At 42.0% G+C, this 15,833-nt stretch overlaps 2 protein-coding genes across 2 annotated transcripts; one reads left to right on the top strand and one right to left on the bottom strand.

The window, feature by feature from the left end:
* The first annotated feature begins 46 nt into the window (after positions 1-46).
* tm9sf1 (transmembrane 9 superfamily member 1) lies at positions 47-10,152 on the top strand. The gene is made up of 9 exons (XM_073488623.1): positions 47-565; positions 2,970-3,181; positions 3,907-4,038; positions 4,854-4,976; positions 5,219-5,577; positions 6,984-7,138; positions 7,407-7,592; positions 8,538-8,811; positions 8,987-10,152. Exons 2-9 carry the CDS (start codon positions 2,975-2,977, stop codon positions 9,378-9,380), a joined length of 1,830 nt encoding a protein of 609 aa, XP_073344724.1. The 5' UTR covers positions 47-565; positions 2,970-2,974; the 3' UTR covers positions 9,381-10,152.
* Positions 10,153-10,927: 775 nt separating this feature from the next.
* Positions 10,928-13,635, bottom strand: nanog (nanog homeobox). Its single transcript, XM_073488624.1, has 4 exons — positions 12,995-13,635; positions 12,156-12,538; positions 11,933-12,076; positions 10,928-11,648 (listed from the first exon to the last, which is right to left on the bottom strand). The coding sequence occupies exons 1-4, from the start codon at positions 13,392-13,394 to the stop codon at positions 11,289-11,291; spliced, it is 1,287 nt and encodes a 428-aa protein (XP_073344725.1). The 5' UTR covers positions 13,395-13,635; the 3' UTR covers positions 10,928-11,288.
* Between the last annotated feature and the right edge of the window lie 2,198 nt (positions 13,636-15,833).

The raw sequence follows: 15,833 nt of genomic DNA on the forward strand, positions 1-15,833 counted from the left end.
TGCTGACCAGGAAGTACTGGGAGGGCATCTGATTGGCTCATTGAGGTTGAAGGAAATCCGGTCAGTGAAGCAAAATAATAGAGTCGCTCAGGTAGCAGCTAAAACGGTCTAAATGTCGGATTTCGGCGGCGTTAAAGCACCAAAACAAACCACTTTAATTTCAAATGTCTTGTAAGTGGGGGGTATATTACTGGCTGTGAATAACGTCAGTGCTTTTGTGCTTTTGTATCTCCGCCCACTCCGGAAAACTCAACCGAGTCGTCGTTATTTTTATTTTTTAAGGTGACGTGGAGTCGGATCCCCTCTTCTACACTGTCTCATGTGTCAATGAAAGTACTTGGTGTACCCGGATATGAACGCAATGAATGCATAAAACGTTGTGACATTGCGTCGAGGGTTTCCACGATGTTTAGCTGTAAATCTTTACATTGAGGATCCAGTCTCGGCGCATACCGGAGCAGAGAGGAGACTGCCAGGGCCTGGAGTCCGAGGAATCCGGCGGACAGACAGGTTTTGTTGGATCTGCAGCATCGGGACTGAAGTGACACAGCAGCGAGTGAGACTGGTACGTCAGATTTTGCCAACTTCTTGTCTGTAGTAATTTGCTGTCATCGCAATGTGGCTCTTTGGAATAAAACACAGATGATGTAGATTGGGTTGATTATTTTTTACATGAATCATACAGAGGCCCCTTATTATAGTAGCGTTTCTTTACACAGTATCTGTAAGATAAATGGGATGTGTCCTGCGTTTCATGGCACTTTGATACTTGACTTTGCTTCAAATTGTCTATTTCAGCTATTACTAGACGTTATAAAGAGTTTATTAAAGCATTCCTACTTTGGCCTCCATCTGTTAAACATTAACATGGTGAGTTCTTGGGGAAAAAACACTATCAAATGAGGGGTTTTAATTGCAGTCTTGGCACTAAAAAGTTCAGGAGGTTCACACCTGCAGCTGTGATGCTCTGAGGAGACATGACAGGAGACAGTTTGACAGGAGATTATGGACAACTGAAGTTCCTTGAGACCAGCCCCACGATAAACCAGCCATAAACCATACGCCCACTATTTATCAAGCACATACACTGTCCTTCAGGGCCGGTCCGGCACAAACTGATATCTGCTGTCACCACAGCATTCAGGCTTTTCTCCAAGGTTAATGCTGAAAATCAACACGGCGATGCACAACACAGAATAGAAAGTGTCCACTAGGTTTTTTATTGATTTATAACTAGGGGTGGGACAAAATATCCGAAAGCCAATAAACCGTATCTGTATAGTACCGCATGGCAACCTAAACCTGCCAATCTGACTCACTAGATTCACTGCTTCATAACTTCTTGTGGTCTAAATGTCTGTAAACTTCATTAAACAGATTTAGTTTTTTCCCAGTTTATGGCTGATATACATTGGAATAATGGCACATGTGGACATGAACACATTGCAGTCAGTGTGAGTGAGGAACTGAGCTAAGACTCTATGCACTTTTTTAATACATTGTTTTATCTCAGTTCATGTCAAATACTGTGAAACTGACACCACAATGGAGTGAATAAATACACAAGTCCTGCAATTTGCCTTTTTTTAGGAGTATCTGTTTTTTTCAGTGACGTTAGATGATTGAGTTGAAAATGTGTTGATTATCGCAGAACCGCTGTATCATGATACTATCGTTATCGTGGGCAACGTATCATGAATTGTATTGTATCATGAGTTACTCTGTGATTCCCACCCCTCCTCAAAACTGCTACATACAGACAACTCACACATTTTGCACTGCTGGGACATTTGAGCAGTACAGCTGATGGAAGCTATCAGTGCTGACTATGGATCAGACCCCAACAAATGTCACATCATTAGGATTTTAATAGTTTTATTTGCCCTGAGAATAAAAATTGTGAAACAAAAATGATCATTCACACAAATATAGTCATATTGCACAGGATATTGCTGTCACAGTATGCCTTATTGTGTGCTAAATGGCACTGTAGTATCATAATTTCACTTTCAAAATACAAGATAAAAGATTCCTATACTATCATTTTACAGCACAAGATTGTAAATTGAAATGTCGTGTGTAGTCCCTTTATGCTACTATCAATGAATGAATAATTAGTTCGTCATAAAAATAAAGCAGAAGTTTTTTATATATATATATTTGAGTGCAGAAGATGAATTCAGGAGTCTCACAGCCTGAAGAAAAAAGCTACCCTGCACCTGGTGGTACGGCAACGGATACTTATATCTCATATCTCTTGCCAGATGGCACTAGGGTGAATAGACTGTGGCTGGGATGGGTGTTGTCTTTTTGTATCCTTCTCAGAGACATCTCATTTAACCTGTATCACTGATGCTCGGTAGATGGGTACCAATGATGTTATGGGTGGTGTTAATCATCCGCTGGAGAGCCTTCCTGTCCTGGTCTTTATGCATATTAGCATTAGCATATTAGGATGCAAGTATAGCATGCAGTGCACAAAATATGTTTCAATTCATTTTGAAAAGTGAACTCATACTCAGGAATTCTAGACAACCACATGTAGTTTAATAATATAAAAAACAGACTCAAAGAATAACATCTGTGGGCAAGATGTGTACATCGTGTCATTCTCACAAACTCATAACAGACAGATAAAAATTGACAGAGCTCAGAAAGCCCCAAAAAGGGCTGATAAAAATGATGTAATACATTGTAATTCATGTTGGTCACACAGTGTCTCGCAGTTCTGTGTTAGTGTGAGTGAGTGTTTTCTGCTGTGTTTGTTGAGGGAATGACTATGCATAAAATTCTCCATTCTCTTTATTCTCTTGACATATAAATCATCACATTTCTAGTCTAAATGACATGGACATGAGCTCATTTCCTGACTTGAAATGAGAGGCATGCTGTAAGTGTCAGGACAGACCAGTCCAGTTTAAATCACACCTGTCCCTCTTGAACTGATTATCTGTCTGTCTCTGCCACAGGGGTTATGCAGTGTGGAATAGGACACCTGCCAGGTGGCTGCCAGAGGACGATGGGCCTGCACTGCGTCTTGATCCTGTGCTTGTTCTCAGGCTGGACGGTGGGCTACAAGCAGGGGGACAACGTGACTCTCTATGTCAACAAAGTGGGCCCTTATCATAACCCCCAGGAGACGTATCACTACTACACCCTGCCTGTTTGCAGGCCGGAGAAGGTCAGTCTTTGTTCTGTTTCGCTGTGTGTTAATGGGCTGCTGTATTTCACAGAGGGAACTGGAGATCATTTGTCATGCTAATGTAAGGATAACACATAAGTCTCAACATTTCTTGTAAAAATTGCCTTTATCTGAAAGGTAATATACCCTCATCAGGCCATAATTTTATAATGTTTTCATAAAAGATCATTTTTAGAAAAGGTCAAATGAAGTGGCTCTAAGATGGCATTTTATCCCGTGTCCATGTATTACCATGTGAGCAGGTCGTAGCATTTAGAGAGGTTTTATTTAGGACTTTATTGAAGAGGACTTGGCTGGATTGTCACAGAATCTAAGAACACATTTTAATGAATTCAGAATTAGAGAGGGACATAAAACATTGTGAAAAATGGCTGATATTTGGCAATAAAAATGTCCATGTTTTGCTGATGTGAGATTACACCTGCCAGCATAAGCTAAGTTTTGTCCCTTTGTTTAAGCTTTAATTCCTGACTCATGGCTATAAAGAAAAGCCATTATTGGAAATGTGATTATGTTGGTGGCAGCGAGACCTACATTTACTGCAGCAGTAGCTTTATAGGATATGGTACCTTTAAACACCAAGCATGCAGTGATGGAGTGTGATTATAGCCAGCTGTGTTTGCCTGCTACTACTACCTCATTGCTGTGTGTGCTGCTTGTTTTTATCTCACACTGATACTGATATTGTAACACTTCTCCTTCAGGTGCATCACAAGTCCTTGAGTCTGGGAGAAGTGTTGGACGGTGACAGGATGGCTGAGTCGTTGTATCACATCCGCTTCAGAGAGAACGTGGAGAAAAAAACTCTCTGCCAGCTCACGCTTTCAGAGAAACAGGTATATATTGACAGAAGAACAGGATGGAGAGAACGTATGTCTTTGTGTACTCCCACACATCGTGGGCCGGGTTTCAATACTCAGGGCTCAAAGGTGATTTCAACTCTTTGCTTAATTTTTTCAATTGAATCCTGCAAGTGATAAATACTATTGCTTAACATTTCTTCAAGTAAATGGCTATCTTCTCTATGCCAGTCTATTGTAATTTCAAATAAATAGTTCGGTTGATACAATTAAAATGCAAATTTTCCCTCCTGCTCAAAAACATAATAAAACTGAAACTTGTATTTGAATATTTAAAGTTCCTAAAGTGTGCTGACAGCCTTCCTGACTTTAAAGCTATGTTTCACAGTCTGATGACAAAAACTGATTTTTGTGTTCTTTCCTCAACTGGTTCAATTTAATAAACTTAAAATATCACAAGCTGTTGTCCTTAAAGGTGCAGTATGTGAGAATTGGCCACCTGTCGAAGCAAAGTCACTTCAAACAAATAGGGGTCAGCATATCACCACAGTAACAGCTAACTGCTGCTAACTGTAGCTGCCGTTAGCTAGTTAGCTCAGTCAGCCGTGCAGCTAGTGGTCCAGACTGGGAGATCACGGTGGTATTACGAGACAGGACAGGCTGAGGCTAGCTGGTTAGCATATTAACTTCAGTAGATATCTCTGCAATACAACACATTTATGTCAGAAATGTTATTTATTCACTGTCTGTTGATAACTCGATTGAGTTTATTCATGTTTAAAACCATAATTCTTTTATATTGCACCTTTAAAACACATGGGATGCAATTGTGGACATATTTTGTGTGTCAGGTGGACGAGCTTCGTGAAGCCATCGAGGAGCTGTTCTACTTTGAATTTGTCCTGGATGACATACCAATCTGGGGGTTTGTGGGATACATAGAGGAGAGCGGCTTCCTGCCCCACAGCCACAAGGTAAACCTGTTGTGCTTTGAGGGTTTGTGGGATACACGGAGCAGATTGGATTGTGTGAGGGAGACAGAGATATATAGAAACAGAGAAAGACTGTAAGTTTGTTAAAGATTTTATCTTTATGCAAAGTTCCTGTTTTAGCGGAACCACACTGTCATTCTTCTTCTTTTTGACTTCCTCCTCCTCTCTTTCTTTTTTGTTCCGTCTTTGTGTCTCTCCTTGCCGCCCTCTCTGACCTCCAACAGGTGGGTTTGTGGACTCACCTAGACTTCAACATCGAGTACAACGGTGACTCTGTGATTTTCGCCAATGTCTCGGTTAAAGACGTCAAACCCGTTCCCCTGGAGGAAGGGGCGGGTGCAGCGGTGGGCGGAGTCGGGGTGGGTGGGGGCAGCCTGACAGTCACTCACACCTACAGCGTACGCTGGTTCGAGTCCACTCTGACTCACGCCAGGAGAGCCGAGCGCCTCAGAGACTACTCGTTCTTCCCGAAAACACTGGAGATCCACTGGCTGTCCATCATCAACTCACTGGTGCTGGTGGTGCTGCTGTTGGGCTTCGTCATCATCATCCTCATGCGGGTGCTTAAAAATGACTTTGCAAGGTTGGTCAGCGAAGGAGCTCAAGTGTTTGTTTCTGGGCCAGTGAATTGGAAACTTGAACTTTCATATTAAAGTTTCAGTCTTTAATATGAAAGGCTGATAAAGACTTCAGGGCTACGTCAGTACAACCGTTGGCATATATAAAGATGGACAACATTTCAGCCCCCCAAAAGTGAAGCCAAAACATCTCGATTGCCCCCCTAGTGGCAGGTCATAAATCCCACCCCCCTCATGCTAGCATGGGCCAAACTTAAAACACGTTCACGTCAACATTTTTTTTTTACCAAAGATGGTTTCAGCCATTTTAGGTCTTTCTTATCACGCTGATGTCTGTTCAAGTGCTCATTTAAACCAAGTTTGGTTTTAATCAGATATTTGTTGCTATAAAAAGGGGGTGAGGCATCATGATTGACAGACAATCCTGGCTCGCCATTGACCGGGCTGGTGTATGGGCTGGAACTCGATACCGTGGCTCCACAACCCAATTACTTCAGTGCAGACTCTCTTTCCAAATTACATCACCAGCGCAGTGTGGCAGCACTCATATCCAGGATATTTTGGCTTCATTTTTGTACAGTGGGAGAAAGTGGAGATGCGTCATCCATCTTTATATATGTAAATCATACCCACCAGCATCCTTCTGGGTAATAAATAAGTCTTAGGGATAAAAACAAAGGAATGTAGTAAATAGAACTTTTATTTGTTTGACAATGCAATGAGAGATTAGCCAGCCAACAGAGAATAAATCTACAGAAAACCTGCCAATTGTTGTTGGCATTTGTGACAACAGAAGTGCCAGTCATTTGCTGCATCCAGCTTCTGTAATGTTAGGATTTACTGCTTTTCTCAGTTTTATATCATTTTAATTTTGATTGATTTAATTTGACATTTTTCACCATGTTTAGACAATTTATAGACTAATCAATCAATTGCTTAGTTGCAAAGATAGTTCATTTATTGATCAAAGGTAGAAAAAATTGTAGTTGTAGGCCTAATTGTGTCTATTTATACTAGCTGCATTCAGGTCATAAATACTAAAATTTTGCCTAACTTCCATTTAAAAGGTCTTAACTAATTTGCCTTTAAACGTAAACAATTTTCTATATTCTTTGTTGTACATAATGGTGTAAATTATACATGCGTCTTAGTGAAGATACAGGCTAGTTAAGATTGTGTATACTTGCAGGCATGAAGGCAGGCAGTCTGTCTCTCACATCTATGTTCTTGTGTACAGTTTGTTTTCTAAAACAGTTTAAGGTTCTATAAGGTTACATCCAGTAACTTGTTTAGTCTTCTAATCAGATGTTTTCTTGTGGCAAATTACAACAACTTCCCTCTCAACTTAAGCTTTCTGCTCTTCCGCTACATGATAACATCCTGAGTGAAAGCAATTTTCCCTCGCCTTCAGGTACAATGTGGAAGAGGAGGGCGGCTGTGACGATCTGGACCAGGGAGACAACGGCTGGAAGATCATACACACTGACGTCTTCAGGTTTCCCCCTTACAAAAGCTTGCTGTGTGCCGTGCTAGGAGTGGGGGCTCAGTTCCTTACCCTCGCCACAGGTGAGTGTTCATCTCAAATTCATCTGAACACAGCAACACACGACTGATCGTGGTCCAATACAGTGCACAAAAGCACAGGGGACTATACTGTACTTTTCTATTAATCTGTTTGAAAATAGAGCAGACTTGCTTTCTGAGCAGCACTGACCCGTAGCAGCTGTCTTTGTACTGAAAATCGGAGTGACACAACAATTAGAGTTCTCAGAGAGAACAATTAGCTCAGATGTAGGAGTTTACTCATTACTCTAATGTCTATTCTTCATGGTAGCAATCATCCTCATGGCTTTGCTGGGAATGTTCAACGTGCACCGCCACGGTGCCATCAACTCTGCAGCCATCGTCCTGTACGCTCTGACCAGCTGCGTGTCAGGCTACGTCTCCTGCAGCTTCTACACACAGATTAACGGCCAGCGCTGGGTGTGGAACATCATCCTCACCTCGTCACTCTTCTCCGGTAGGTCCGACAAGAAGGGTCTGGGATCACTTCACATGTTTGTTCTAAGAGCAGGGAAAAGAGCATTCATGGTGCACTCATATACATGTTGAAGTCCTCGTGTATTCAAGCATGGTGGTACTTACAACATTTCGTGTAGCATTATCTCTGCTCTCTGTTGGGAAAAATCTATAAAGTCTCACTGAGTTTATTAGTGTCCTTGCAAATCCATGTTCAAACAATTTTCTTTTTTCATTCCATGGCTCTATATAGTATACTCTATTTCATAGCTATTTATTGACTGAGATTCAACTTCAGAACAAGAATGTTTGTATGTACATGTAAAAAATGTAAAACTAATGATATGACTATGATGATGACTAATAATGATCATTTTGGTACTTTGTCGATATGAAATTTAATTGGACATTTCCTCAAGAATAAATATCGTCAATAAGGCTGCCTAGAATGATCACTTCTGTTGACTGTACCATTGTTTGTACTGACCTTTGCTTTAAGCTTTTACTTTAACATTTAGACAAGAAAGTGGCAGGTTTTCACTCAGCCCTCATGGATGATTGTTTTTTATAGTGCCATTTTTTAACAATAGAGCTGGATATGTAGGGGCACCTCTTGTGTATTACTGCAGCTTCCATTACTGTCATTTACGAGGTAACAATGCCAGTCTGTTCAGTTAATGATTTATTCATGTATCTATAATGTATTCCCAGTTTTCACACTTGCAGCAGTACTTTGTTAGGTTCAGGAAGTTGTGTAAAACAAAATATGCCTTCTGGCACATAAAACTTCCTGGACTTCTTAAGTAATTAAGCAGCCTTATCTCATTATATTTTCATCATTAAAAACATTCATATAAAAGGTCCATTTTTAGCAGTACTCTGAGGCAGAATTTCTCAATGAATTATCAGGAATGACTCAAAGACAATGGCTGTCCTTTATTCACAGCTCCTCTGTTCCTCACATGGAGCGTAGTGAACTCAATCCACTGGTGGAGCGGCTCCACCCAGGCTCTGCCGGCCACCACCGTGCTCCTCCTGCTGGGTGCCTGGGTGCTGGTGGGATTCCCTCTCACCGTCATCGGTGGCATTGTGGGAAAGAACCGAGCCGGTAGCTTCCAGGCGCCCTGCCGCACTCGTAACATTGCCCGGCAGATCCCCACACAGCCGTGGTACAAACACACAGCTGTGCACATGGCCATCGGTGGCTTCCTGCCATTCAGGTGAGCTGAATGTAGCTGTGACAGAGGAGGATACAGGGCTACAGTTTTACGTTTCACTGTGAAATTATAATTTTTGGTAGAGTGGGTATCCCAGCACAAGATTTTACTTTTATGTCAAGTAGGGTTGCTACAACAATCACTCATGTCTCCTCTTTCTTTCAATTTGCTCCCTCAGTGCTATCTCAGTGGAGCTCTACTACATCTTTGCCACCGTGTGGGGCAGAGAGCACTACACCCTCTACGGCATCCTGCTGTGCGTCTTCGCCATCCTCCTCTCAGTGGGCGCCTGCATCTCTGTGGCCCTCACCTACTTCCTGCTGTCTGGCGAGGACTACAGGTGGTGGTGGCGGAGCGTGCTCAGCACGGGCTCCACGGGCCTCTTCATCTTCGTTTACTCTGTTTTCTACTACCGGAACCGGTCCTCTATGAGCGGCCTGGTGCAAAGCACGGAGTTCTTCGGCTACTCTCTGCTCACGGCGATGGTGTTCACGCTGATGCTGGGCAGCGTGTCATTCTGGGCCTCCCTGGCGTTTATTCGCTACATCTACCGGAGCCTGAAGATGGACTAGACCTGGAATATGCATACACTCACACACAACATTAAACACACATTTCCTCATAGCACACATGGACAGTCGTCATTCTCCTCTCTTGCTTTCAGACATATACAACACACACAAACACACACACCTCCCATAGGGTCAATGGGAGGAGCAACAGGGGCCTTTACGTTGATTTGACAGGAGCTCATTATTGAACTATCATTTTTGGAAAAAGGGATAACGACTGAATGGATGGACAGATGGACGGGGATCATCTATTTAAGGATTAAATGGGATAATTCAGTACAAAGGGATGATTGCGTCCCATCAGGACTAAATGGGTAAAATATATGATGATGTATGAATGAATGGATTTAATCATTGTATGTTGGAGTGTGGCAGCATTTGCTCTGGTTCCTACTTCGCTGTTTCTGAAGGCTTGGCAGGATCTACTCATCCTCTATTCCCTACATCACACTGGTTACCCACTGAGATAGCAGACTCCGTAGTTTTGATTGATTATGCAGCAGTGCAAGTGTTAATACTTGCAATTATACGCCCCCCACACATACAAATGTGGCAGCCGATTCAAATATAGTAGACTTATTATGTTTTGCAGTGGCCCTGTCAAGCTCCACACGGCCCTGCAGTGGATAAGAGGAAGGATGCCTGGTAGATTGAAGAGCTGGTAAATGTTGGTGATGGGAGCAATATTGTCATTGTATTCTATGGTCACCATTGACTCTGATTTTGGTTCTGATGTAAATAGTCTTTTCAATAAAATGCTTTTTGAATACAATATCGCCAGCAAACAACACTGGGCTAATTTTTCTCAGGATTTTATACATATTCCTTTGAATCTTTAATATGGGTCTGTCTGCTTAACAACTTCCTTTATTACCACTATTATTATTGAAAGCATAGCCTAAAACTTTACATATGTTGATTGACATGTTAATATTAATGATGTAATAATACAAACTCAAAAACATTTATTTTTCCCATAACTGAATAAACAAGCTGTTCTCAGAGGAAAATAAGGTCCACAGAACAGTTTGAAGCTAGAAAGGTGGCAGGGTCCGCCACATATAAACAGTGAAATTGTGTTGTCCTTTAAGGTCAGTTTGTTTATCCAGTTATGAAAATGGAGTTTGTTTATTTAGGCATAATTAAACAAAAACCGCCAATGTAGATCTTCCTCTGCTGATTAAAATGTCTTCCCACTGATGTGTGTGCCGTCACAACCTTAACTTGCATTGCTGGGTGGCTTTGCAGGAAACAAATCTAACAGGAGGGCAACATCAAACTACTGGTGAGCAGACTTTAACAGAACTTATCTAATGTCACATCAATGACAAGGATTGTAACCGTACGTGATGTATAGCTGAAGGTTTACAAAATGTTACGTGTAAGAATTATAAATTTTAGCAGCATTGCCTTAGGCACACGTTCACACAATTGTTCTATAAATGCGTCATCTTAAGTTTGGGAGAAAAGCAATATGTATGCATGTGTAGGTTGTCAAGATGTTACAATATGCTCACAGTAGAACACAAAGTGAAACAAAGACAATATTTCAAGTCAAGTGAACCTGTATTTATAGAAAAAAATGCATTGAAGTGTGCACATGATATGTATCAGCACTTTGTCGTAAAACTGTTTCCAAAAAACTATGCGAGAATGCATCCAACTTGGACACATCTAGTATCGTCAAGCGCAAGAACACACCAACATACATTAAATAGTTGCGTATAAAAATAGAACTTCGTGATAAAAAAGGTAAACTGCTTTTGAACAGAAGTATGAACAAGGCATATGTACACCCGACCTGACAAAAAGCACCCCAGTTAATTACAAAGCCACAGTCAGGAAACTCAAAGAAAAGAATATTAACATGGCTGTGGGGAAACATTTACAGAAAAGCTCAATCATCAACTACTGGCTGATGTTATGTACTATGGCAGAGCTGCGGCTGCTAACAGGCTCTCCATCTTTGCCTTCAAAGCTCGTGTCTTGCCCGGTGTTGTTTGCAGAGGCAACACTGGCTGAGGTGAAAGCACTGGGGTTGTATTCATAATGGCTGACGCCGGGGGGCATGGACCAGCCAGCCGCCTGGGGCCTGGTGGGCACTGCAGTCTGTGGAGGGCCTGATGACCAGGAGGAGTAGCCAGCAGATCCAGCAGTAGAGCCCATAGCTGCAAGATAGAAGGCCAGGTTCTGTGGAGCCGTCTTCTTGAAGGCTGCCTCCATCATGTGCTGGTTGTAATGCTCCTTGAGCTGCGATTCTCCCTCATACTGAAAGTCAGACAAACGGTTGTTCAAATTAGTATTCAATTTTGAAAACATTTATGTACTCTCCACACAGTATTTTTTTTGTGTGTTTCGTCTCGCCTTTAAGGCCGTAACCAGACTATGGTTAGGCCTCCAGAATGGACGTTTTGATCTTTGTCCAAGCCTCCGTTTCTCTGGCATCACTTACCAGGAAACTTGGGCAGGACAGTGGCCTGATCAGTATTAATATAAATTTGCACATGTATACAACCCTAAAGAATAAATTGTGTTATGTGGGAGCTACTTACAGGTGGGATATGTTGGGGAATATTGGTAAAGATGGTTCCACGAACTGGGCTGCTTTTGTTGGTGGTGTAGCGCTCAGACACCCAGCTGGTGTCCTTCTGGTGCCTCCTTAGCTTCATCCTGCGGTTCTGAAACCAGGTCTTAACCTTCACAGGGAGAGACACACAACTGATCAGAGAGTGTCCTAGAATTAATTTGCTGTACATGGCAGAATAAACCCCTCACCTGTTTGTAGGTCAGCCCTGTCATTTCTGCCAGGTTCTTCATTTCTGCTGGGGGGAGGTACCTCTGCACACTGAAGCGCTGGACGAGAACATTCATCTGGCCCTCTGAGAAGGCTGCCCGGACCTTTGCTTTAGGGTTATTTACAGCGGTAGTGCTTGGCTTCTTTGGGGGAGTTAAGGGTACATGTAGAGAGGCAGTGTGGTTGGTGCTCTGGTCCCCCGTGATCGCAAAGGTCCTCGGCTCCTCCATGAGTGAGCTGGAAATCTCCTCCATGGTGTCGGGGCTCCTGCTGTTGACCTCGTCGTCAAGCTCTTTCTTCACCCATGTAGTCGGGTCTGCCTGGGGGAGACTTCCTTCTCTGCTGCTGCCAGAACTCCATGAATCTATGAGGAGGAGCAAATAGTTGAAGGCAAATCTTGACCAGAGACAAAATAACTTGTCAAAGAATGTGAGTTTGTCATTTTAGTTAGCACTAGACTATGATCTTTAAAGTACATCTGAATTTTCAATGTGACAAAACTCCATCAAAACATCTCTGTAAATAGCTTGTATGTATGTGTGCATGCATGTTATTTTCTCCGAGATTCTCATATTCTGTCGCGAGATGTCGCCATTTCGCTTCTTTCCCAGGAGCGTTCAGTAATTTCAGTGGCGGGATATTTTAAAAACCTTTTAAAACAAAGATGGAACCGAGTTGGACTTCACGACCAACTCTGGAGGAACAAATCACCGCTTTGAGCAACCAACTGGGAGATGTAAGCATTTGCACAAGTTATCATTCAATGTTACACATGCGGAGTGGACTGCCAATGTTAGCTAGCTAGGTCAAGACTACGTACCTGGTGAGATGTGCGCCTCCGAGTCGCTGGTTGAGTCGCTCCCGGCCCGCCTGGCCTCGTGTGCTCTCGCGTCGTAGGCAGCCCGGTGTGGCCCGGCCATGAGCAGTCGGCCTGCCTGGGTGTCACCGAGGTAAACCAACCCTGAGCCCTGGTAGTGACAATGGCCGTTCACAGCGTGCTGCTCCGGACTGCCGGGCGGGGACTCTTCCCGAGTCCTGGCGGTGGTGGCGGTGTAGTAGGCCTGCGTCACACCGGCGTTGTTGTTGCTCAGGTCCGTGACCCCGGCCTCGCCCCAGCTGCCGTGATTCTGCTCGGGCGCGGGTGGGTACATGAGGCCGTAAGCGTAGGCATGGTAAGAGGGGTTGTAGTTGTAGCTTATTTGAGACTTCCAGTCCGCCATTTCTCTGGCAGGTTTAAAAGTTTAAAAACGCTAAAAAAAAATGTTTTTTAAAAATTACAACAAGAAAAAGTATTGGTGGTGAAACTGCTTAAAATCCAGAAGCACGACTCCGCAGACCCGAAGACGCACTTTATTTTAAAAACTAGGACGGATTATAAGTCCTGTGCTAATGTGCACAACCTATCAGGAAGACTAAATAAAAGCAGTGTCCGACCTGCCCAGGTACAACGAGCGGAGCCAATTAACGTTCAAAACTCGCGCACAGCTTCTCACAGGCTCTTTATAAAGACGTGGGCAGGGCCGGAGGTGGGAGTCTGGGAGGCAGCAGGGCCTCTTCATTGGCCAAACCTGGTTGATGCTTTGGTTTTAAAAATCAATTTTCAGGTTTGGAGCCAAAAAAGAAAGAAGGGTTAGTATACTTCTTCATCATCAAGCTCAGCCTGTATAAGATGTAAAAGTATACGTACAAACATTCTCAACTACTGTGCTTCAGTTAAATTTTAAAGTCCTTGTACTTTACTTGAGTATTTCTGTTTTCTGCTACTTTATACTTCCACAGGCAAATATTCTACTTTTTACTCCACTACATTCATTCAATAACTTAAGTTAGTAGTTAAGAAAAAATGAATGAATATTAGATCATATCATCATCCATGCTGATTATCACATGACCCATAGTATACATATATATGTACATACATGTAAATATATGTACAATATACTTTTATTCAGTACTTTTGATATTAAGTACATTACATATCAAATACTTTAAGACTTTTACTTAAGTACTATTTATGTGGATAACTTTCATGTTCACCAAAGTTATATTTATATGCAATATATTTACTTTTACCCAAGTATGACTGAATACATTGAATATCTGTCATTTCTTTTAGTAAATGATGTCTCAATGCCACTGATCAGACAAAGTGTAGCTTCATACAGAGTTACTAATGAGTTTTACTGGACTGGAGATTAGTCAAAGCTGGATTAACGAAATAGACCCCAGTCCCACATTGGTCTAAATAGCCCCACATTCACTGGGTGACATTTGTTTTGTGGGCATTTCAGTAAATGTAATTATGTTTATGAATATTCACTACTTAAGCACTCTCAGATAGCATAATAAGGACCCTGCTTTATTACCTAATGTTGAAGCCTTGTGTTGAAGAGTTGTTGTGTGTCCAAATCCCATGTTTGGACCATACATTAGTGTAGCTGATGCTGTGCTTACATTATGTATATTAAATATAAATTAATTTTTGTTCATTTAAATTATCACTTAGTTTACTTTGACCTATGTTATATTCCAGCAAAGAAGTATGGTACATAATGCCAGCAGGATGGACAGAGGTTAAGTGAAGCACATTTCTTTCTAATTTTCAAGCTATAGTTTAGAACTGAATCCAGTGTATATGAAATGTCAGTGGGTTAAGGAGGTACTCCAAGTTGACATATACTATATGTACAGAGGAATTACAGGTATGCAAAATCCATAAACCATCTTTAAATCATAAAATGAATTCGAACCTCATGACAAGCCTGTTTTGAGTGTTTACTCCGTATTTCAAGGTACCTCCCAACCCAATTGCTCTCGAATGTGTGGCCCAAATCATGTATTTGCAAAGAAGACATTTGTCTCCTAACGGGGCTTTTCAGGCTTAGATAGTTACTAGTGGTGGTGTTTTCTGGTTGTGTTTGTTTAAGGAGGACACCTTCAATTCTCAGAACCATCTTTAATACCTTCAATAAGGAAAGGGCAGTGACTCACTTATAATACAGTTCAGGCAAACATTATAATTTTATGAGAAGGGCTTTTGTGTACAGTTTTACATCCGCCCCCACATCTCCTCAATAAAATCACCATCTGCACATTGACAATAATGTACTCGCAAAAAGGGGATTATCCAAATACGGATGTTAAATAAAGTTGTAAACAACCGATACGTGTTGCCTTGTCAGCACATAAGCTCCACTGCTTTTGGGGATGAGTCAGTTGAGTCCCCCATTGGCATGCTTAATTATGTTTTCATGAGCTTCAGTCCCAGATCAATAGACTAAATATAGTATCTGGGTCTCAAGCATGAATAGTTTATGAATCACTACTTCTTAGTCAGCGTTATTGTTGATGATTGAGAGGTCCACATATAAATCCAAGGCAGTGCAGTCACTAACTAAGAAGAATTCTGCAGAACATTTTGTTGGAAAGTCTGTGAGGAGGTTTTTTATGTCACACATGATGATGTAAAACATTTGATTTCTGCACAGTGTTCAAAGACAGAGAATACAGCTTCAAATCCCAACATCTCTCTACAGTGGGCTGAGACATGTTGACGCAAACTTTACCTCCATTTGCAATCCTTTTCACAAAGATGAATCAGATTAGCCTGATCGTTACCATCTGATTGTTTGTGTTCCCCCTCTTTGGCTGTATTGACG

This window comes from Pagrus major, chromosome 19, assembly GCF_040436345.1.
Source record: "Pagrus major chromosome 19, Pma_NU_1.0".
NCBI classification, from domain to species: domain Eukaryota; kingdom Metazoa; phylum Chordata; class Actinopteri; order Spariformes; family Sparidae; genus Pagrus; species Pagrus major.